Source organism: Centroberyx gerrardi, chromosome 14, assembly GCF_048128805.1.
Source record: "Centroberyx gerrardi isolate f3 chromosome 14, fCenGer3.hap1.cur.20231027, whole genome shotgun sequence".
NCBI classification, from domain to species: domain Eukaryota; kingdom Metazoa; phylum Chordata; class Actinopteri; order Beryciformes; family Berycidae; genus Centroberyx; species Centroberyx gerrardi.
This window is the reverse complement of record NC_136010.1, coordinates 7,017,461-7,040,649: the sequence shown is the minus strand read 5'-3', so window position 1 is coordinate 7,040,649 and position 23,189 is coordinate 7,017,461. Positions and strand designations below refer to the sequence as shown.

General features: G+C 41.5%; 3 protein-coding genes across 3 annotated transcripts in view; 1 reads left to right on the top strand and 2 right to left on the bottom strand.

Annotated features, from left to right (window-relative positions):
• Positions 1-207: 207 nt before the first annotated feature.
• Positions 208-6,389, bottom strand: LOC139930432 (PRELI domain containing protein 3B-like). Its single transcript, XM_071923623.2, has 6 exons — positions 6,293-6,389; positions 4,987-5,155; positions 4,794-4,883; positions 3,192-3,262; positions 2,707-2,809; positions 208-2,389 (listed from the first exon to the last, which is right to left on the bottom strand). Exons 1-6 carry the CDS (start codon positions 6,322-6,324, stop codon positions 2,273-2,275), a joined length of 582 nt encoding a protein of 193 aa, XP_071779724.1. The 5' UTR covers positions 6,325-6,389; the 3' UTR covers positions 208-2,272.
• A 372-nt stretch (positions 6,390-6,761) lies between these two features.
• Positions 6,762-8,414, top strand: atp5f1e (ATP synthase F1 subunit epsilon). Its single transcript, XM_071923673.2, has 3 exons — positions 6,762-6,830; positions 7,193-7,317; positions 8,201-8,414. Coding segments are annotated over exons 1-3 (159 nt in total). The 5' UTR covers positions 6,762-6,798; the 3' UTR covers positions 8,203-8,414.
• Positions 8,415-9,450: 1,036 nt separating this feature from the next.
• LOC139930445 (piezo-type mechanosensitive ion channel component 2) overlaps positions 9,451-23,189 on the bottom strand; it is a 47,656-nt gene continuing 33,917 nt past the window's right edge. The window contains exons 41-56 of the mRNA XM_078288238.1: positions 22,207-22,546; positions 21,741-21,999; positions 20,765-20,953; positions 19,964-20,171; positions 19,139-19,268; positions 18,725-18,872; positions 17,932-18,146; positions 16,975-17,133; positions 16,301-16,448; positions 14,672-14,860; positions 13,999-14,091; positions 13,628-13,797; positions 12,503-12,619; positions 11,704-11,803; positions 10,543-10,751; positions 9,451-9,875 (exon numbers count right to left, since the gene is read on the bottom strand). Coding sequence (XP_078144364.1) covers positions 9,620-9,875; positions 10,543-10,751; positions 11,704-11,803; positions 12,503-12,619; positions 13,628-13,797; positions 13,999-14,091; positions 14,672-14,860; positions 16,301-16,448; positions 16,975-17,133; positions 17,932-18,146; positions 18,725-18,872; positions 19,139-19,268; positions 19,964-20,171; positions 20,765-20,953; positions 21,741-21,999; positions 22,207-22,546 — 2,930 coding nt within the window. The 3' untranslated portion in view covers positions 9,451-9,619. The remainder of the gene's footprint in view (positions 9,876-10,542; positions 10,752-11,703; positions 11,804-12,502; positions 12,620-13,627; positions 13,798-13,998; positions 14,092-14,671; positions 14,861-16,300; positions 16,449-16,974; positions 17,134-17,931; positions 18,147-18,724; positions 18,873-19,138; positions 19,269-19,963; positions 20,172-20,764; positions 20,954-21,740; positions 22,000-22,206; positions 22,547-23,189) is intronic.

Here is a 23,189-nt window from a genome sequence, read left to right as displayed (position 1 = left end):
ACTTGAACTAAAGAAAATGTTTTTAAAAATATTAACACTTCTGTGTGAACATAGACAAACAACACTGTTTGGACACTGAACACATGGAATGAGATGGACATTCCTCAGCCGCATTTGGACTTTCATCCAAATGCCAAAAGTCACTTGGGCTTCAACCTCAGCAGAACTTCTTCACACAACACTCCAACACACCAGATTCAGGAAACAATGACATCTCTTTATTTTTTTATCATTTCAGTGTGTGCACTCTTTTTTAATTCCATTACATTATGACATTCTTGGAATGTGTGTAACGCCACCAAAATATAAATATATAGCTATGTACAGCCACTGTTTTCAAAATGTTCCGCATAGAAAAGCATCACACTTCATTCATGAAACAAGAGACTGCTTGGTTACTGGTCGGCTGAGCGGTCAGCTGGGTGGCAGACCAGAATATGTCCCACAACATGAGCCGAACCCTGGCAACGCATGATGTGCTGGAACAACAGTTACTTATGAACAAGCTTTAAAAAAGGAGCTTAGTTGAATTGGAAGCAGGTTTGTAAAAGACTGATTATCTGACATGGACATACAGGCATCTGCCAAGATGTTAATGAGGACTTTGCAAAGTAATGAACTTGAGCAGATCCATGACAGCCAAGCAAGACACTAACTGTACAGCATCTTACAAGTCTTTTGTGATGCCGAGCTCCAGTCTGGGTCTTCAACACTGAAAAATGGCTTTTGTTGTACCAGAAATCCCTTTCTTGTAAACTTGTTGAACTTTGTTGAACTCCTTATTAAAGCTTCTATGAGGGAGAACAAGGAGAAGGGAAGGAAGAAAAAAAGATTGCAGTATATTCTGTAGCCTACAGCTCAATATGATCTTTGTGAAAGTGGGCAACGGGGGGAGTGAACCAAGGTCAGAACTGTAACACCTGGATGGCATCTATGGGATAAGCAAGGGAAATGTAGTATAAAAACTGCACTGCTGCTTGTAAAACGTCATAAGCGAGTAAAGATGAACTAACAACCTTTTTTACTGCTCTATCATATAAATATCATCTACTGACAGTATGAAACAAAAACAAAATGGGCAGAGCATACAAGGAGGGTATGTTCAGGATCACAAATGGACAAGTTTGAAAAGTGCTTTGGGTAATAAATTGTTATTTCTATTCCTGCTTCCTGGCCATCTTAAAACGGGCATTTCATGTTGGCACATTTATAGTTAGTGATCCTGAACAACCCCGGTTGTGGAGCTCTTCCTATGACGATGTTGAACATTTACAACACATCCGTACTGTGGTGAATGCCAACACGCCGCTCAGAGCTCGTATTCGCGGTTTGCAGTTCTGCGCCATTCAAAGAGGAGTCCTTTCGGTCACCTAAGTGTATTGTAAGTACGCGTATTGACAATAAGTTAAAGTAACATTCAAGTATGCACATTCTTGTATGTGTAACAGTCACTATACACCACATCACAAGTGTAAGGGAACAAACCAACAAAGACATCCATCTTCCCAATGAGTGAACTGTTCCTTCAAATACAGGTTGCTCGGTAATTGGCCTCACTAGATAGTGGAGCAATACATCTGGGTCAAATAGTCATAGATATACTTTCATTCGCATTTGTTACAGCTTGTCTGGAGTGAAAGGTGGATGGGGTTTGGACTTTAACGATATTCTGGTCGGTTCTACTGTGCAAGGTGAGAAAAAGTAACTGAATCCCTGATTTCAGATGATGATTTGACCCAGCTGTTCCACCTTTAGACTGCGGTCTAAGTAACACTGTCTCATATTTCACTTGTTCAATAGCTCACTGCAGACTAGGAACTGATGAAAACAGAACATTACAGAAATATAAGTCACAGATGGGGGAAAAGAAGGAAAAGAGAAACTTGATGACATTATGTAGAGGCACAGTGTGATTTAAAAAAAAAAAAAAAAAAGAGCGTTAACATCACAAGACTAATTCTCGTGAGCTTCAAGTGCAGTCCAATTCAACCCTGTTCGTTTTTTTTTTTTTAAACTGTCATCAGCTCAACACTCCCTGTCTCAGCCTCCAGCGCTGTAACCCGGTGCTGAGTGTCGCCACCAGGGGGCAGGCAGCGGAGGAAGGGGGAAAAGCCAGTTCTTGTGACACAAAAAAAAAAATAAAACATAAGTAGGGCCAAAATACGGGGGTGGTATTAGGCTGTGCTGGCGGATGAGGTGAGTTCCCCTTTGAGGGGAAAATGTCTGAAAGATCCATCGTTTCAAGATGGCGGAAGTAGAAGTAGGAAGGAGATCATTTGTCTGCCACAGCTGCTGCCATGGGAACGCGCATGGTGCCGCGAGCCGTCGCCGCCAACTCCTCGATTTCTGTGTTTAATCGCCTGATGACCCACTCCATCGCCTCCCGACCCTGAGACAGACAGAGGAGGAGAAGGAGTCCAGTGTTACTTATATGCCTGTTTGTAGCATATCACAACATTACTCCACACTGAGCGAGTAACAGGTGTAATGCTATGATAATAATAATAATGATGCATTTTATTTGTACTGCACTTTTCATTCACAGTGAATCTCATGAGTGCTACAGAGTTAAAAACAAAACATCAAACAAAAACGAAGAAAACTATCACTAAACAACAGTTAACAGGAAAAAGAAAAGATGACAAATGACAGATGCCAGGGGAGAGGGGCGGGGGAGGGGGAGATGTAAATTTAAGGTCATGTTACCTTGCTGGCGTTGACAGAGATGGTCTTGGCCATGAGGCCCTCGAGGTAGCTGCTCAGACTGATGCCTTTTACAGTGATCAGAGCCTCCTGGGTCAGCACCGTCCTGACCAAACAAAAATCACACATCATAAATAAAAGTCACTAACAGCTAACTACGCTAGAGTTTTTCTAGAACCGGTACTTTATTTTGTAGCATTTCACATCATTACCATCAGTGGCTTTTCGATAGAAAGATATTTTAACAAGTTTGATAGTCACATTTCATTGTTCAGTTTCAAGCTTTTCTTCCCCTCTTTGTTTCCTTTTACAATCAAAACTATTACAAAAGTCTGGGTATCTATGGCATTAGCTAGTGAACACTTGAGCAATGATGAATGGTTTCATAAAAAAGTATGTGCAAACCCCTAGTTCAAGAAAATAGATATTCAGTGTTGTGAATGACCTTTGGTATTTAAGAAGAAAAAAACATCAAGTATATCAGTTACTTTTCAGGATCCTGCGGGTGCGGCTTGTACGTCAACTTCTCGTCTACAGATACCATGTTAGTGAAGGAGATCTGGAAGAACAAAAGAAAGTATGAATTAGTGTTTTGACATCACATTTTAGGCATTTAGCGAACACTTTTTTCAGAGTGACTTACAATGAATGCAATGGAAAAATAAGCTTAAATTCCTAGATCACCAATGTTACAAGCAACTAGTAAGGACTGCAGGGTCAGAGCCATTCTGCCCTGACAATAATCCTGTGACCCTAGATGGTCATGTAAGAGAACAAGTGCCAGGAAAAGAAATAAACCCAAGCAGTGAGGTAACTTCAAGATAAAAGTACATTAGATCAAGTAGAGAAGATATGAGGATGGGGATATGATTCGGGGCAGAGGGACATGTGAGCGACTTCTTGAAGAGATGAGTTTTCATCCTACGACAGAAGATGGATAATAATCTTCTGCACATCTCTGGTTTCATGCTGAGAGGACTGAAGAAAATCTTAGGATAACTGGATCGTGCAGAGCTGAAGTTTGCAATTTGATTGGCTCTGAGCTTGAACAAAGCTTCTTGCACACAACACTAGAAGAGGCACCGTTTAGATTTTTTTTCTCTTGGGGGACGCTTTATTTGACAGTTGGTAGCGGGGAGTGACAGGGGAGATGAGGGAGAGAGAGAGAGAGGGATGACATGCAACAAAGGTTATGGGCCGGACTCAAATTCAGAGGTTGCGGTTACATGATATGCTCCTTAGCCAAGTGAGCCACCAGGACGCCCCATGGTTTGTTTTTCTGACCAGGTAGACCAACACGTACTACCTAGCCTGCTAATATTACACAGACCTGGTTAAAATTAGATGAAAGCTCTACATCATAACTAACTTCTGTTTTACCAGAAGTATGCACATTGCACCAGAAACAATCAATGAGAAACTCAGAGAAAGAAGCTCAGAGAAACAGAGGCTATGGTAAACGTTGGATTGATCTATTACATGGGATCTATTGTGATCTATTACATGGGAGAGAGAGATTTATAGTGTTAGTAGTCTGTCCTCTCATGTCAGTAATGGTGGAACAGACAGCCATACTGATTGCCAAGTGAATCCCTGCCGCATACACAAATCAGACTGCGAAGGAAGACTCCAAAATATCCTACAATAATAGAATATTCCTGTGTCTTCAGCACTCCAGTTGGTTCAGAGAAATTGAGAAGCCTCCTTCAAACACAACTGTTCCAACACTGTTGATGAGGCTCACACTGTGGTTCAGTGGTGAGTTTGCCTCCATCGAGAATGGAATTCAAAGTTCCCTTCCTTGGTTGTTCCTACAAAGTAAACAAGTGAGCACCAGTGCAGAGCTCCACCCAAGCAAAATCTGACTGGTTTGAATTTTGGCAATAGCTCACAGCATTTCCGCCCTTTTATAACCAACTGTTTTGTTACAACTAGACCCTTTGGCATGGGCTGAAAGTGTGGCTTCACAAGATTAGGAGAGACCCTGCTGTCCAGACTGAAGAGAAGTGTCACTTCATGTCAGCATCAAGCAGCTACGGCCCTTATAGATATTGTGCTTAATAACAATGAGCCAAGTCAGTCCAACTCACATTTGTAGATTTCAGCTCGAAGGTCTTCTCTTTGGGGTCAACCACTGAATGTTCCTGGACATAAGTGCATGTTCTTGTTGCGCCAATGATCTGTGGGGAAAAGGAGAGAACTCAGGTTTGGTCCAAAAAAAAAACAACAACAACAAAAATATCCTCCCTGCAGTTCAGCAAGGTCTCTCATCATCTAACTTACAGACTTGGCCATGGAGGGCAGCCCCCACTCTGTGCTGAGCAGTCTGGTGCTGTGTAACCGTCCGGCCGTGTCCACGCATCTGTTCAGCACGTCCACGCCAAACACACTGGGGTTCATGGGGTTGGGGTACTTCTGCATTGCCGCATTGGTCACCGTCTCCCATGGGTGGCTGTTAAAACCAATATTGGCGTTAGGAAGAGCAGGCCTATGATCATGTAACATCAGACATCAACTATAACCTACAACAGGTGTCTCATATACGCTGTCTTTAATGTTTAGGCTATGTTCAATTAGCATGGACATTATTAATTGCTTCAGTAATTGATCCTATGCTGGGCTCACCAGTTCAGTAAACCAGAAGGTGCTTCAATCTTGACGGTATGTTCTAGTGTCAATGTCTTGTAAGATTATTGTATCAGGTTTTCTGAACCTACCAGTAAGACAAAATGTATTGTTTAAAGTTTTGACCATTGTGTAACATGGAAAGCTCTGGACAGCAGGGTGTTTATGTCCATCCAGTCTATTTTCTATACTGAACGCCCCTTCGGCACAGTGCTGAGTGTAAACAGGGATTTATCTACTAACTTAACTTCACCAAAAACACAGCTGTGACCACAGCGGCTGGACGCTACATGTTACTATCAGTGCTGCTGAATACTTATGATTTACTGGTAAACAAATATCCTGTACAGAAGTAAAGCGGGATCATTGTAATCCGTGCCTGACAGCCGACGGGCCGTTACGTAATGATCACGGTACATAATGTGAAAGGCAGTGAAGGAGGTTCCTCCCGTGATTCAGACACGGGACACGTGAATTCCGTTATTTTCTGTTGCCATGTAACACGATAAAGACACGATTAAATAAATGAATGGAGTACTGGGCTAATGTTAGCAACTGTAGCTTCTAATAGCCACTGTTAGCCTTCGTTGGCTAGCGGCAAAACCTAAACAACAGCATCCAGTTAATCAAGCTAAAAGTTAGCTAACTAAAAGAGTTTACAATTGTCGTTGCACATAAAGAGACTGTTAGATGCGTTTAATAAAAAAACTAAAAGAAGTCCAAGAAAAATAACTGGCTCTAAATTTAACATTTTCTAAATTTAGTCTGACGTTAACGATGAAGCGTTAGGTAACGTTACCTAGCTAACTCTTTGTGCTAACAGTACCGTTACCTAACTGTACGCTACGGAAGAAGGCTAGCTAGCTAACGTTACGCCAAACAAACGCTTTCAGTTATTTCAAAGATACATATGAATGAGACATTTCCGCACGTAACGTTACACCAGAGACTGCAAACCACTCACTTGAATATGTGCTCTGACGCCCAGATCTTCATGTTTTACAGGCCTTTCTGTCAGGGCTTGGGAGCCGGCGACTTATGACAGCGTGACCGCGGCTTGGAAGGAAGGAGGGAGTGAAGGAGAAAAGCTTTCAATGATGCATCGACAGCAAAACTCTTCCTAGTGGCAGAAATATGAAATGCGTGTCCTTCAATCAGGACGGGGACTAAATGCATCTATGTGTTTTTTTCTGAGTTATAAAATAATCCCGAAAATAAAAGACAGACATTGTGCATGTACAGGACATACACACACTCGAATTATGATAATAACTGTTGACTATTATGAAAAGTAGAAAGGGGGTGTGAGCTGTCAACGAAGAGAGGCGGGACAACTGACTGTGAAGACTGTCAATCATGAACCAGAACTATTCTTACTGGCTGGAAAAAGCCCCAGCGTTACCGAGCGTAACTCTTATGACGTAATCGCGCACATATCTGATCTGTCCTTGAAGCCACAACACAGCCAAGATGGTCGCATACTGGAGACAGGCAGGCCTAAGGTAAAAATATCTATATAAGTAGCTTTGTGGTCTGTATTGATCGTAACATCTTTGATTTGAACGAGTTATCATTTTAACTGAATGGCTTTTAAAGAGCTTTGCTGTCATGCAATTCATTAAATCCTCCAGAAAGCTATGCACCAAGCATGCTAGCATTAGTTAGCTTTCCAGTCCATGCGTGTACGGCGCTAATAACTAACCGACATTTAATGTGACAGGCTGTAAGGATAGGGTGTGCTTCATTTGTAACCAAAGGAGTAGTGGTGTTTTTCACAGCAGATTTCAGTGTTTTTTGTGTTAGTTAGTTTCTGTCCTTTCGCATGTCGCTAACGACTCAGTGCTCTTGTCTGTCCTCTCCGCAGCTACATCCGCTTCTCCGCTATCTGCGCCAGCGCGGTGCGCGCTGCGATGAAGCCGCAGTTCAAAACCGAGGCACTGCGGGCCGCAGAGAGCAACGTCAAAGTCCTCAAACCCAAAACAGTCGCATGTAAGTTAAAGGAATGAAAAGTGTAGTTACCATCTAGTTAGTGTTAATAACATGGTCTGTCGTCATGAACGCATTATTCACATCATTATGGATCCATACAGTTTGTCTGTTCAGACAAGGTCGCTTCGTCGGTGAACTTGGGCAATGTTATCCTAGCTGGTGAAGATAAAACATGCATTTTAGCAAGTCGGTTGTTAGATTATATCTTTGAGCTGTCACATCTTCTGGCTTCTATTTCACACTTGGTGTGCAGACTAAAAATTGTAACAAACTACAGCCATCTGCAACATTAACCTGGGATCAAGGAACAGTTGCTGACAAACTGGTGCAAGGAGCCACAGTAGACCTGCATTTACTGATGTTAATAATATGTTCCCTCTAAGCCTGTGCTGTCCAGTCCTGTGCCATGGAACAGTCTACGGGTTTCCATTCCAACCAAACACTACAGCAGCTGATTTCATTGATTAACAGCTTCAACCAGATAGGAGGAACTAATTGGTGAAATTGGCCTGAGTAGTGTTTGGTTGGAAAAAAAACTACTTAAAGTACATTTTTGTATGATGCAGGCACCCTTACAGGAAGCCCTCCCCTTTTTATAGAATTAATGCAGTACTCTACATAGTAAATCTAGATTTTTTTTATTCATAATAATTTGCTCATATGTCCTAAGATTCAGCATGAAGTCTGTATTTGTCACCCAAACATATTGCAAGTCAAAATGCTCAGATCAATGAGGTTGCTCTGTATTCACAGGATTAAATGACATCACCTCGCCATGGCACACCACATATTGGAAGGTCAATGGCTGTGTGTAATCAAACATGTCAAATCCATTGTAATGAGAACACTATTAATACTTTCTGCCCCTCCGTTCTCCTTCCAGGATGTGAACCCATGGTGTAGATAGTTTGTTTCCCGGAGTTACGAGGTCCTGTCACCGTCCCGCCCGGCACACCATGTTGTGATTGGATGAAAAGGAAGAATGGATGACATCAAGAAGATCTGTTAAGAGACTGGGGACCTATAAATGAATTGCTGTTTTTTCCCTTTTCATTTGTAATTAAAACTGTATTAAAGATATGGAAATTGGAACTACATTGTGTTTGATGGTATACTTGCCTTATTTATATTTATTTACAACATTGCAGAGTAAGACACTTTGAAGCTTAGTTGGTCATTAAGGATTTTTATTTTGATATAAATTAAACGGTGCACTAGGCTACATACACACGTACAGAAAAATGGTATTTACAGAGGTAAATGTGTGTGGATCCATGAATAATATCAAGGGTTTCTTGAAATGTAATGGGAGGTTTCTTTCAAGAATCCAAATAAGACAGAAGGGTATTTTGTGTATAATATACATTTGTAAAAACCTGAATCAAAAACCATAATTAGAAATGCATGCGTTGCACAGTGAAGAGAAAATTGCATAATGTTTAGTGAAGGAGAACTACAGGCACTTCATTCTTTAAACTACAGTCTGTAGATTTATTGGTGGGTATTGATTAATTGCGTTCTTAATTATTGTAAAGTACTTCTTCGGTGTCCATCATATATTCAGCAAATATGAGGGAGAGTCCTTGCAGGAAACTGACATTCATTTTGATTTTAGTAAGAAATTAAGCAGTGAGCATGGAGAGTGAGCAAAACAACTGTAAAATGAACTTTAGATGAGCGTTGTCAAGTTAAGATAGAAAACCGAAAGAAATGTGAATGAATGAGATGATTTATTGATCCCTTAAAGGAAATTCTCTTTCTGCCTGCCCTGTCCAGGGAGGTCAGAGGTCAGAGGTCAGCTACTGTGTAGACAGCGCCACCTAGATGAAAAACCACTAGACCAACCTGCTGCCCCATTTGCCTTTCAGAATTGCAGTTAAAGTTTCAATTGCAGTTTTCAATTTGAAATGACGGAGCTAAAAGTGAATTATTATAATAATAATAATATAATAAACTTTATTTATAGAGCACTTTTCAAAACCAAGGAATAAAACATGTAGTGCAAAATTAAAAACTGAAGGTACTGGAAAAATAAACACAGCAAAGAGATAAAAAGACAAACAATAATAATAATAAATGACAATAAATAAATCACAATCTTATAGAAAATTCAATAATGAATGAGGCAACTGGGCTAAAATCAGACTAGGATTAAAGGTAAGCTTTTCGATAAAAGTATGTTTTCAAGAAGTGATTTAGAAGATGCCCCCGACTCTACTGCAGTGAATTCTATTTGATTTAATACTCCCATGTTGAGTTCATCATTCAGTTCTCATTGGGAGGTGCGGTCCGCAGCCCGACCCTAGCTGTCCTTCTTCTCTCTGGTCATCTTGATCATGGTCTCCGGCGAGCGGTAGAGGAAGATGAGTTTGTCGAACAGCGTCTCCTCCAGCTCCATCTCTCCCGTCTCCCGGACGACGAAGATGTCGGTGCAGAGCTTCAGGACGCGGTCGACGCACGGCAGCTCCTCGAACATGATGGACCTGGAGATCCCGTTGAAGAACTCCCGCACGAACTTCCCTATGACCAGCACCACCGACATGTACAGGCCCACGATGCTGCGGTGGAGGAGAGCGGAGGAGCATGGAGGGGTTAAAACGTGTGTGTGTGTGTGTGTGAGAGAGAGAGAGAGAGAGAGAGAGAGAGAATTAGTTTCCCCTACCACTGAATAGATGGGGAGGGTCACTGGTACACGTGTGTGTGTTTGTGTGTGTGTGTGTGTGTTTTCTTAGACAGAGTCAAGGAAACAGAAAGTAAATAAGAATGCAGTTAGACATGAACTTTCAGATAAAACATCATGGCAAGGTTTTCCAAAAATCACCTTACATCATGACAACAAACAGCTGCCCTCCTGGGGTTTTCACACACTACAGTCTCTAGAGTTTACACAGAAAGGTGCGATAAACAAAAAAAACATCCAGTGAGCAGCAGTTCTGTGGCTGAAAACACCTTGTTAATGAGAGAGGCCAGAGGAGAGTGGGCAGACTCTTTACAACAGTGGTGTGCAGAACGGCATCTCACAACACACAAGTTGTTGTCTCTTATGATAAATGGGCCATAGCAACAGATGTCCCTAATAAAGTGGCCGGTGAGTGTATTTGTTAAATTGTAAATTAAAGGAACCTGGTATGTGTGGTAGTAAATTTCAATACAAAGAGCGGCCTTAGAGAAACCAAGTTTATATTCAGGAGAATTCCCTGACAGGCAAAATGTGGTGTCACCCACCCGTGTCCAGCCAGGAACCCCAGACTGGAGGGACTGACTTTATCGTTGAACACCACCATCTCTATACTGTGGCAGCTGCGGTCGGGGAGGGCGGGACCCGGGGAACACTCCTCCACCACCCACCACTGGTCCGCGTCTTCCTCTCGCTCCCCATTGGTCTGCTGAAGTTTGACTGACAAGGGCCTGAAGAGAGCCAGCTCCTGGACGTCCTCTGGGGGGGGGGGGGCGGGGGGGGGGGGGTTTGACGTTTTGAGATATTAAGAGTGGAGGTAGAAGTACGCATCAACCAAAAACCAAAATAGACTTGATTGAAGTGCTTAACCAAAAACACTGAACTTAGAGGAAAAAGTAGCAGATCCAAAAATAAAAGTAGTGTAGCAGAGTACTTGCTTTTCACTTGTGTGTGTGCCAATACTACTGCTTGTTTCCTCTAAGTTCAATGCTTTGAAATATGGATTTGTATATTTCAAATAATGAAAATAGTGCTCATCGAAATACTAGTGATATTGAATAGTTAATTTGTGCTATAGCCACATTTGTTGATTATTATCGAACATGAGATTTTCCTATTGTTCCTTATGTATAATACATTCCATTTAGTTGAAATGCTCCTTTATGACATCACTGTCATCAGACTCAGTTGGAGTGAGAAAGTCCATGGAGCAACACAGTTTTTCGATCGAGACAAATGATTGCCAATTGATGAATCTTTTTTGTTATTTTGTCACTGTTTGTTTTTCACTAAATGTTCTAAATGGAGTTGCTGGTCTCTGGAGGTTTATTCATGTCAGACTCACTGCTTTTTTGCACAGACTTCAACTCATTTTGAAACACTGAAGGAATGCTGCTACAATATCTAAAGGGATTGATCGCTCTGATCAGCTGGTTGAGCATCATTCTTCCTGACCCGGCTCTCCCCGCTGCCCCCAAACTAGTCCTGATACACGCAGATAAAGAACGAGAAAATACGCCATAGATTTTGATTTACACAAGATCACACATACAACTAAGCTGCAGCGTTTAGATATTGCAATTTTATACCAATTCTACATGGAGAAAATACTATTTGTCATTGGCAAGATAGATCCCTTTCAGATATTACAGGTACAATGCAGTTATCATTAATTAAACAATCATCTGGTATTTGTGATCAATCTAAACATCAATAAAAGGTAACGAACCAACTTTCATCCTGGTTGCCATCTTGGACTCCGGGCCTTTGGGACCTCTGATGAACTTCGGCAGCAGAGAAGGAATAATCCTACAGGACAGAAAAACACCATGGAGGCTTAATTCAGATTGGACAAATTATTTGGTCGTGTTGCGTGTTAAATTTAACAAGTGGAATGCCTGGAAATCGTAATTTCCCATGACTTTTCTCAATTAAGGGAGGCATTTTATAATTTATGCTCATAAAACTCCCAAATCATCTCTGGTGTTGGGCTTTAACACAAGGAATGCCTTATTTACTTTTATTTCTATCAACAGACTGAATATTAAGGCTACACCAAGATATTCAATCTCAAATAATATCTCCAGTATTGTTATACTAATGAAAGATTTTTGTATGCTGTCATATTAGTATGTTTGTTTAATTTACTTTGCCTAAAGAAGATGTAAGTAAGTAAAGTTTATTTATTTATATAGCACTTTTCACAGCACAAACTCACAAAGTGCTTCACAAGAGTAAAATAGTTGAAATAAAACCAGAAAATAGTAAAAAAAAAAAAAAAAAGAAACATTAAGAATTAAAAACACAATAATAACACCAGAAAACAGTAAAACAGAACAGTAAGACATAAAACAATAAGACATAAAAACACAGAATTACAGACACAGGGGCTAAACAAAGGCCAGTCTGAGCAGATGAGTCTTCAGCTGCTTGTTGAAAGTGTCGACAGCAGTAAGATAAACCACAGCAGGTAAACTGGTGTGACTGTGTGTCGGCTGTGTGACTCACACAGGAATACTGCTGGAGCCTCGCAGCATGCGGACGATCCCGTGCCTCAAGGCCTCGTCCTCGTACTTCTCAGTGTGTTCTCCCACCGTCTCCACCACCATCGACAGGGACGGATTCCTGAGGAGGAAACGGAGGACAGGAGCGTGAAACGGCACGTGTGCAAAAGTTTCTGCAGCCCTTCACTTTCTGTACATCTGTGCAGAAAACTACCAAATGATTTTAAAATGTTGTGACTTTGGGAATTTTTTATTGAGAGGTACAAAGTCCTCTGCTTTTCCAAAGTGAAGAGAAAACTGTGTGAATTTCGATGGTAAATGGTAATTAGACAGAAAAATCTCCACTGAAAATGCACCATGTCTATTTTCACCGGACACACACACACACACACACACTGCACAGATACACACATCCATGTACAGACACAGATGCAGACATGCACAAGCATGTCCTGTACACCATGTACTCGCATTCAAGCACACATGCAAACCCACAACCACACCCATACAACCATATAAGTACACACACACACACATACACACACACACCCCTCCTCCTCTTCTCTGTACCCAGCCCACTGGCCCTGTTCTAGGGAACTGCACCATGAAACACACACACACACACACACACACACACCCCTCCTCCTCTTCTCTGCACCCAGCCCACTGGCCCTGTTCTAGGGAATTGCACCATGAAACACACACACACACACACACACACACACACACACACCTTGTCTTTTCTATATTTTCAAAGTACTATTTGATTTCCTCTGTTATTTTTCAATGAAGAAGTAAGGAAACAAATGTCTGCAATGCTTTTGTTGACATAAAATACCTATTTACTAATACTTTGGATATATTTATTAGCAATTAACACTCAGCTTGATGTTCATCAAAGTGTCTTCTTCAAAGGGAGTTTCTTTTCATGAACGTCTATTTTAATTGTTTTAGTGTTATCGTTACAAATATTTGCATGTATGTTTTTTTTTTGTTTTAACTAAAACTAGTTAGTTTTTAACGGGGTTAAGTTATTGCAAACCGACAAAGAAAACATGCTTATTTATTAAACATTTTCCAAAGCGAGGTGTCCCCAGCCTTTTGAGCACACGTGCACGCACACACCGACCTGAGCAGCGTCCATCGTAACGTCACGTAGATGTGAGTGGAGTTGCTGAGCTCCTGTATCATGGCCGCTCGACTGGCCGGGCTGATGCTCCACAGCAGACTGGCGTCGCTCTTGATCTTCGCAACGACGATGTCCTCCGCCATGTAGTTCATTATGAACTGCATGGCAGACTGGGAGGGAGGGAGGGGGAGGGAGAGAGAGAGAGAGAGAGAGAGAGAGAGAGATTTTTTAAAGGTGTTTTTAAAGGTGCTATATAAGACAGACAGAAGGACAGAGAGACGTCACCATGACGGCACAATGTCCCGCATGTCCCATGGTGGCGGTTCATTAAAATGTATTTGGGGTTTACAGGAGAACAAACTGCATCTTACTGGCTGGGTGGCGTAGGCCTTGGTGAGGCTGGTGAAGTTTCTGTCTTCGTACGGAACCAAGTTCTGCTCCCGGGCGCTCATACTGAAGAGAGGCTGTGAAAACACACAGAGGGGAAGTAATGAGACACACACACACACACACACACACACACACACACTTTGCCAGCAAGTATAAACATAATCACGAATGTAGGACATGATGGTCCTGCTGCTTATGAATAGTTTTTGTTTTGAAGGGGATAATAATAAAATAATAATAATAAACTTTATTTATATAGCACCCTTCGTACATGAAATGCAGTTCAGAGTACTTTACGATAAATAGAGGAGAAGACAAACAGGTAAACTAAAAACAGTGACTAATTAAAAGCAATATTAAACAAATATGTTTTGAGATTCTTTTTAAAATAATAGAATAGGGGAAACGGAGGCATTACAGAGTGAGAAAGGGAAGAGTTTGTAGTTTTTTAGGAGGGAGGAGGAGGAGGAAAGAGGCGACGAAGCGGTTGTTGTGTAAAATGGTGAATTTGAATAATAGAAGTAACTTTTACCCACAAGAGACCAACTTCTACATGCTAGAAAACATGTGAGCGTAAACCCCCAGCCTTATTACGAAGTATTAATACACCGTGAATTTGACATTAGCACATGATGCACTTGTATCCACCCTGACCTCATATCCTGCTATGCTGAGCTGGATGGAGACGTCCACTGGCTGATTGGTCACTCCGGCGGCTGATTGGACCAGTGACATGAAGAGGAGGGGGAACCAGATGATGCTGATGAGAGCGAAGATGATGAATCCTCCCATTCCGTATTTCACCACCCTCTTCTTCTTCTGTCCTGGAGGGTGCGGGTATTTCTGCAACAATCAGAGGGAGAACTGAATTACTGGATTATCATTATTCAGTCTATTGAGTACAACTGAGTAAATGATGCTGAGTTTCTAGAGGGGTTTATGCATGGAGAATGGGGAATCAAATGACAGAATCTAGTCAACCAAATCTTCCTCGGAGATTTGGTTGCGGAGGATGGAATGAAATCCTTTGATGAGATTAAAAATGAGTATAATCTGTCAGAATACTGCAGATTTAGAAGAAGTAAGACGCTGAGTTTTGTCCAGTATGAAAACCAAACTAGACCTTAGAACTGTGACTCTGGAGCTATTTCAGACAATAATGGTTTGAAAAAGAGGGAGTCTCAATATTTTAGGAGTTTATTAGTGATGCATATATGCAGTATACCACAACTATAGGGCTTAAAACTAGTTGGGATAAAGATGTCGGGGAAGGGATTATGGATAATTGGAATAAATTTGCTGCATATACAGGAATTTAACAAGATGAATGACAGAAGTTACTGGACTTCTGTGAAACTGAGGGACAGTGACATCTGCTGGAGAAAAGGTAAAGGGGTTTGGATGTTTGTTACAGCAATGTGACAAAACAAAGTATACTGTATGTGGGAAGAGATTGTTGCTTTTTCTGCATTATATCTTCAGGGATTATTTGTTAGAATGGGCAAATGTGAGAGACACTGGAAATCATCCACTCCTCCTGTTAAGTGCTGTCATGGTCTGTTTTAATCTGAATATGTTGGTATTGCAGCTGGTAAATATAGGGCACCTAACTTACCTAACTAACCTACCTGACTTTTTTGGTCCCGAGGTATCTTATTGTTTTTGTTTTGTGTCCTTTGTGTGACTTTTCTTTATAGACCAGCTATGCTTGCCTAATCGGGAATCTTCTACTAGCTTTTTGGGGTTTTTTTGGTAGCTAATTAGAGCAGAGATCAAACAGAAATGCCTAGTGAAGAGATAGTAAATCATGATTCTAAATAATGTTATACTAATACTGCTTTGTTGTTCTTTGGCTTGAGAACGACATGTCTCGCTTGTTTGGAACATCATCCTCCATCACTGAGCAGCTGAAAATGCGAGTAGGTGGAGGGAAGGAAGGGGATGGAGGCAGAGTTTTTGTTCCAAAACTGAGTACGGGCCAGAAAGAAATCTCAGCACCTGGAGAAATAATTGTGGAATCATTTGTATTGATCAACAACCCTATCAACCCCTTGGGGATATATTATGGCCACAACTTGAGTGTTCAACCTGTTGTGTGCAGAGCAATTTGGATTAAGACGAAAATATTATGGTAATTTTGTGCTCAGGGGCAGTAAAAATCTGACTTAATGCACCTTTAATAGTGTGTTTGTGAGTGTGTGGTAGTAGTTTATTAGTAATGATGATGAAATGCAGTGAGCAGCACACACACACACACACACACACACACACACACACACTTACTTTCTCAGACTCCCTCCAGCACTTGAGTATAAATATGTTAGCATAGATGTCTTCTACACAGATCCAGCTGGACAGAGACAGAGTGGTGTCCGTCCAAACCCAGTCCATCACCGCTCTCAGCTCAGTGAGGAAGGGGACTAACCTGAACCTGGAGGAGGAGGAGGAGAGGAGGAGAGGAGAGGAGAGGAAAGGAGAGACAAAAGGAAAGGAAAGGAAAGGAAAAGAGAGGAGAGGAGAGGAGAGGAGAGGAGAGGAGGAGAGGAGAGGAGAGGAGAGACAAAAGGAAAGGAAAGGAAAAGAAAGGAGAGGAGAGGAGAGGAGAGGAGAGGAAGAAAGAGGACAGGAGTGTTTGAATTAGAAAAAATATAATTTATACAGTTTATATGGTATAAAGCATTATAAAACTATTAAAAAAAAACAGTACAATCCAAAAACTACATAAATTCTATTATGTGCAGGGATATTATCACTTGTCTGTTGTTTCAAAAAAAAGAAACAACAGACAAAATCTGTCAAAATATTAGGATTGTCTGTCAATAAATCTATGACCTCATGGTCGTTGCACTTGTTAATAATATCAAGCATGCAGTTAATGAAGATATTTGTACTTATTTCGGCAATAATCACCATCTCCCTATCATCAAACCAGTCACTTATACCAACACTGATCCTACCCTTGGAAGAGAAAGAGGTTGAGGTAGTTGTAGTGCTTGGTGAGGAAGTTGCCCAGGATGCGGTTTGGGTAGCCACACTTGATCTGGTAGGCAGAAAGGCCGAAGTAGATACACTTGACAAAGTACCAGAGCTGAGCGATCGGGTTCCTGTTGAACCTCCTGAGGAGCAAACAAGAGACGATGACAGAATGAGATATCTGTAAAAAAAACACAATCAATGAAGTTTATTCTTTACTGGGGTTAAAGAAATGGAATCAGGGATCATATCAATATTTATTTACTGGCCTGAAACTGAATGGAGGCTAATGGCAAAGGAACATGTGCTGTGCTAGTGTCCAATTTCCTTACAGTTCAATTTCTAAAGCAATAACACTGAAAAGAAAAGATTTTTAATTAATTAGTATAACATTTGGTACAAATGTTGGATGCATGCAAAGTTTCAGAAAAAATATTTGTTTTAGCCCTGTTTTATCTTTTCTATCACATCAGTTTTTCTAAAACCTGTACAGTTGGGGAACCCTGACGGAAATGTATTCTCATGCTAAGACCAAGACTGATGAAAAGATATTGCTGCTGTTATAATATCTGTGGAGACCCACAAGCGGTTGGCCAGCAATTCACTTTATTTCCCAACCTATTTCATACATTAGTATTTCAATGCGCTTTTGTTTTTCTTTTGTTTTGCTGTTTATGCAGTAGACAGGACACACTTGTATATTAGAGCTCACTCTCAGTGTAGTCTCCTGTCTGAATAAAGGTTTAAGAAATTAATTAATTTAGAGTATAAATTAATGAATGAATTTTGTTTTTATTTGCCCAGGCTAACACAATTGGATGAATAAATGAATAAATGAATCAACTTTTTATTTACCCATGCTGGGACAAATTAATTAATCAACAAACGAGTGAACCAATGAACGAAAAAAACCAAAACAAATTTAAGTGATGAAGCCTGACCTGTCGGTGACCCCCGGCAGGATGAAGAACATCCAGAAGTGGATGCCGAACACCAGCACCACCTGGAACACACACTTCCCCAGCAGGGACTTCTTCAGGTAGAGCGCCCGGTCCACGATCATGGTGCCGAACTGCATGAGCAGCATGACGAGGAACGCCTCGGGCACCTGGTCCTCCGACAGAGACTCTGTGATGTCTGCTGCCGCGCTGTATTTCTGAAGGGGGACAGATTATTAGCCTGGGGTTTTATTGTGTGTTCATGTGCTGGTGGGAAAGTCCGACATCCGGGACTTCCAAGTCGGCTCCTAAACAGCGTTGCATTCATGTGCTGTTTTGTCAGAAAATCAGGTTAAGGCTAGTATGGCTAGTTTGAACTTGGACAGATAACTTAGTATGGTTAGACTGCATTTTTTCAGTTAGTAGCAGAGTGCTTGACTTCATAATATTAGCTCCCATCTCTCATATCCCTTGCCTTTTTCACTGGGCCTCAGTCTAATGTTACTTAGCCAGAAAAACTGTGGTTCTTTGGCTCCGCCCACTGAGGTTTAACTCAACCAATGAGATTCTTTTGCCTCTAGAGCAGCTCTGATAAAACTCCAATCTGTCTCTGTAATGATCTGTAATGATCGAGAGGGACACAATGCAGTTTTGTGTGTGTGAGTTCATACATATATGCATTGTGTGTGTGTGTGTGTGTGTGTGTGTGTGTGTGTGTGTGTACATGTATTTATGTAAGCATTAGTGTTCATATGAGTATATATTCTTTCTGTGCTCAGAAACAATGCACTCTTACCCCAAAAGCCCAGTATCCATATATGGTGACGATGAAGTTGACGACGTCGATGAGGAACATGAGAGCGTAGACGTCACACACAGGACTGTACTCTGGGTGGATGATGTCGTAGAAGAACTGCCTGATGGGTAGGTAAATGTGCAAGGCACTGTGGGAAAAAAAAGAACACACCACTTCTGATTCACATTTGAGATGAGTACACACTTGTCCCCATGCTCATAGATTCCCAAACCCATCCCAAGGTGTATGGTATGATAGTTAGAATGAGCTAAAAAAGGCAAAAAAAAAAGCATTTTTTCATTCCAGTGTGACTTTAAGTAACGCCCAAACAGAAAGTACATCAGATAAGAGGCACAAACACAGCAGTTTGTTTTTGGACACCTGAATCTGACCCAATACAAAATGTTAACCCACACTTCTATGATGGCAGCTTTGGCCTGCAGCATCCGCTCTCTGATCTGCTGTCTGATCCTCTGCTTCCTGGTCAGCGGAGCCTTGTGCTGGTGTCTCTTCTTCTTGGTGCTGTGCTTCTTGGGTTTCACCTCTCCAGTAAAAAAAAACAATGAAATATAATATAGAAAATTTTTAGTCATATCAGGTAGGCTTTATTGTTATACAGCAAAGTGGAATCTCTTCATTTCAGGTACATCTTAAGGTAGAGACACGCTACAATATTTCTTGAACTGTATGAATGTGAAGCAGGGTGTCACTGAAATGCGTTCAGTCAACCGTCCTGGGATAAGAAAATGTGAAAAGAAGAACTAATTGAGCCACTGTTCAGCTATATTTGGTCAGTAGACCAATAGAAAACCCTTAAAGGAAAAATCTGCCCTTTGGATACTCTTACACTGTTCTATATCACCAATCTGTGATGTTTAATGTATTCCAAGAGTTATTTACTTTTTTATTGTACCCACTTTCCCTTGACCTGCCTCGTCTACTTCTACTGCAGTTAGTGATTTCCTACATTTCCCAGAATGCCTTCTGACAAGCCCCAGAGAATGCGCCTGAACTTGTTGCATTCAGCTGTGGGTTATATGTGCAGGTGGAGAGAGAAATAGTGATGGCAGAGTAAAAGGAAGAGAGCGAGACTTTCCAGTCGACAAATAGTGAGAATCTCTTCTCTTACTCAAAACACAGCATGTCTTGTAGCTGCATTGCATTCTGGTCTATTGACTTGACTTGGATTCAAACACCCTAATGTCCCTTGAATTAAGGATATTTTTTCTGAATATTCACCATCAGATTCTCTAGAGTCGCCTCTCTTCCGCCTGCAGAACATGGAGGTGGTGGAAGTCTGGAGAGGCAGGAACTTCAGCCGGCGCCGAGCTCCCTGCTCCGCTCCCGGCTTATCTCCTCCCATCATCTTCTTCTTGTCCACTTTCTTCTTCATCTTCTTGAAGAAATCGGGCATCTCAACCTCCTTGTTGTCCCACAGGCCGTGGCACTGCAGAGTTATGAGCACATTAGAGAGTGTTTGTCAAACAGAATCTGATTTCAACCTGCAAAACTGGCTGCTGGAGTTCCTAGTGTACCATAATATGCTGGTATATTTTAACATGATGATACATTTAAAAAAGTAATGTAAGTAAGTCACATGACTTGGACTTGAGTTAAAATTTGAATTTGAGACTTGACTTGTACTTTGATGACTTGAAAAGGTTCCTAAACTCTTGACAAAAGATCTTGTGTTTGTGTAAATGACTTAGATTGAAAGTGATGAGATTTGTTCCAGCAGACGACTGAATTTAAATTCTGTTTTCTGAATTTGTATGGAATGATTGAAGTTATTTAAACTGAAAGTTGAAACTGATTATAGAAATCAAACTCATGATGCTCTTACCAAGTTTTTATCCTATTAAAACCATATTGCATTGAAAAGTCCTAGATATTTCGTTTTCTTTAAGATATTAAATTGATACTGGACTCTTGATTTGTTCTGACTTGACTTGGTGTTCTACATTAAGACTTGAGACTTGACTTGAGACTTGTGCCTCAAGACTTGAGACTGACTTGGGACTTGAGCAGAGTTGACGCTACCTTGAGGATGGATCGGTGGAAGAAGAGAGCCAGCAGCTGAATGAGGTCGAAGAGAACGTAGCCGTCTTTCTTCTCCACCCCGATGATGTTGGGCATGGCGAACGGGTCCTCGCCGAACATGCCGCGGTAGGCGGAGGAGGTCCAGGGGAAGAAACCAAACTGGGAGAAGTACTTCACCACAACCGTCAGCTGGAAACAGGTGACAGAAGGTTGAAGAGTTTTGGTCCAAAATTAGTCATCCATCATTTGAGGAAAGTGACGCTGACAAAATCATAGCACAAAGTTAAATAAATCATGGTACCTTTTAAAACACAGAGGGTAGCTCAAGTCCTTGGTCGACAGAATGATACCACTTTTACAGACTGGATTCTCTGTATTTTAGAGTTACTGGATGATAAACTTCAGATGATATTTTTCCCCGACACAAATATATACTGTACTGCGGCCAACCATGCTGAAAATCTATGCAGTGATATTATTGTAACCACTGTCCTATAAACTGTACTCAGGTAAATTTCAATCATCATTTCGTTGAGTTAGAAAAATCTTAAGGGGGTCGCAAGATAATTTTGGGAGGTCCTGAGTTGATTTATGGATTAGGAAAAAACATATCTACAATACAACTTAATACAAATTTATTATCATGCCAATTTTTTCAGATTTTTCCTTAATATTTGCTTTTTTTCTTATGAAATACTAAATAGTTTTAAACCTCTAGGCCTCTGAAAAGTAATCAAATGAAACAACCTCAAAAGGGAAAGATTGGTTGAACCGTTCACCACTCTCATAGCTTCGATTTAAGAGTTCATGAGTCAAAAAGGTTGAGAACTACTGTTTTAGAGGATATAATCATCTGCGTTTTGTAAGTACTAAGAAATAAACATCTGGTATCCATTTTTGTCCTTTGACATACTACAGCATTTTGGAATGAAACCCTTCACGTTCGAGGATAACGTTAAACACCATAATAACATACTTCTGTGTATATTATAGCGGTCATCCAGAAGCGTTTGGTGGGCCGGGGCACCGACAGCATGGCCCAGAGGAAGATGAGGATGGGCAAGATGAGGGAGAGGAAGGAGGCGGACATGATGTGGTTGAGGATGATGACGAAGTAACACAGCATCTCCGACTTGGACACCATGGTGTTGTAGAGGGCGAAGAGCAGCCTGATGGGCCGCGGCAGCGTCTGGTAGAACTTATCAGACCTGGAGATCTCATCGTTCTGAAACATACTGGAGGAAGGAAGGAAGGAAGGAAGGAAGGAAGGAAGGAAGGAGGTGGAGGAGAGAGGGAGGGAAGAGAAGAAAAGGGAGAGCAAGAGAGAGAGAGCGAGAAAGAGAAAGAGATGGAGATTAGATTTGTAGTCAACAGTATACTAGAATAATCTAATAATAATCTCCTTTTCCTGCTAAATGCTACGTTTCTGAACGATGACTCACTTGTTGAGCAGCAACTCGCTGGCAGTGAGGTTCCTGGTTTCCTGACTCAGAGGCCTGGGGGATTCTGGGAGATCGAGGCTTTTGTCTCCGTCACCCTCCCTGAAGCCCAGAGAGGTGCATTCTAGGTATTCAGGGTGTTCATCTTCTTCTCTCTCCTGTGATTCTTCTTCCCACGCTTGCACCTCCTTCTCACACTGCTCCTTCTCCTCCTCTTTCTCCTCCTCTTCTTGTTGTTGCTCCTGTTTCTTCTCATCCTCACTGTCCTCCTCCTCCTCTTCTTTTTTCTCTGCTTGTTGCTCCTGTTTCTTCTTATCCTCGGTGTCCTTCTCATCCTCTTCCTCTTCTTCTTGTTGTTGCTCCTGTTTCTTCTCATTCTCGCTGTCCTCCTCCTCTTTCTCCTCCTCTTCTTGTTGTTGCTCCTGTTTCTTCTCATCCTCGCTGTCCTCCTCATCCTCTTCCTCTTCTTCTTGTTGCTCCTGTTTCTTCTTATCCTCGCTGTCCTCCTCCTCCTCTTCTTTTTTCTCTGCTTGTTGCTCCTGTTTCTTCTTATCCTCGCTGTCCTCCTCCTCCTCCTCTTTTTTCTCTGCTTGTTGCTCCTGTTTCTTCTTATCCTCGCTGTCCTCCTCCTCCTCTTTTTTCTCTGCTTGTTGCTCCTGTTTCTTCTCATCCTCGCTGTCCTCCTCCTCCTCTTCCTCTTCTTCTTGTTGTTGCTCCTGTTTCTCCTCATCCTCGCTGTCCTCCTCCTCTTTTTTCTCTTCTTGTTGCTCCTGTTTCTCCTCATCCTCCCTGTCCTCTTCCTCAGCATCCTCTTTCTCATATTCTTCCTTCTGAGAAACGCCATCTTCAAGGCTTTTGAGCAAAGGAGAGAGTCAGACACAAATCCAATTGAAGCATCAGCCCAATTTGCACAATATAAAGTATGCACTGTACAGTATGTAACAGGGGTGTATATGGTGATATTTATTGTACATGAACAAATATAT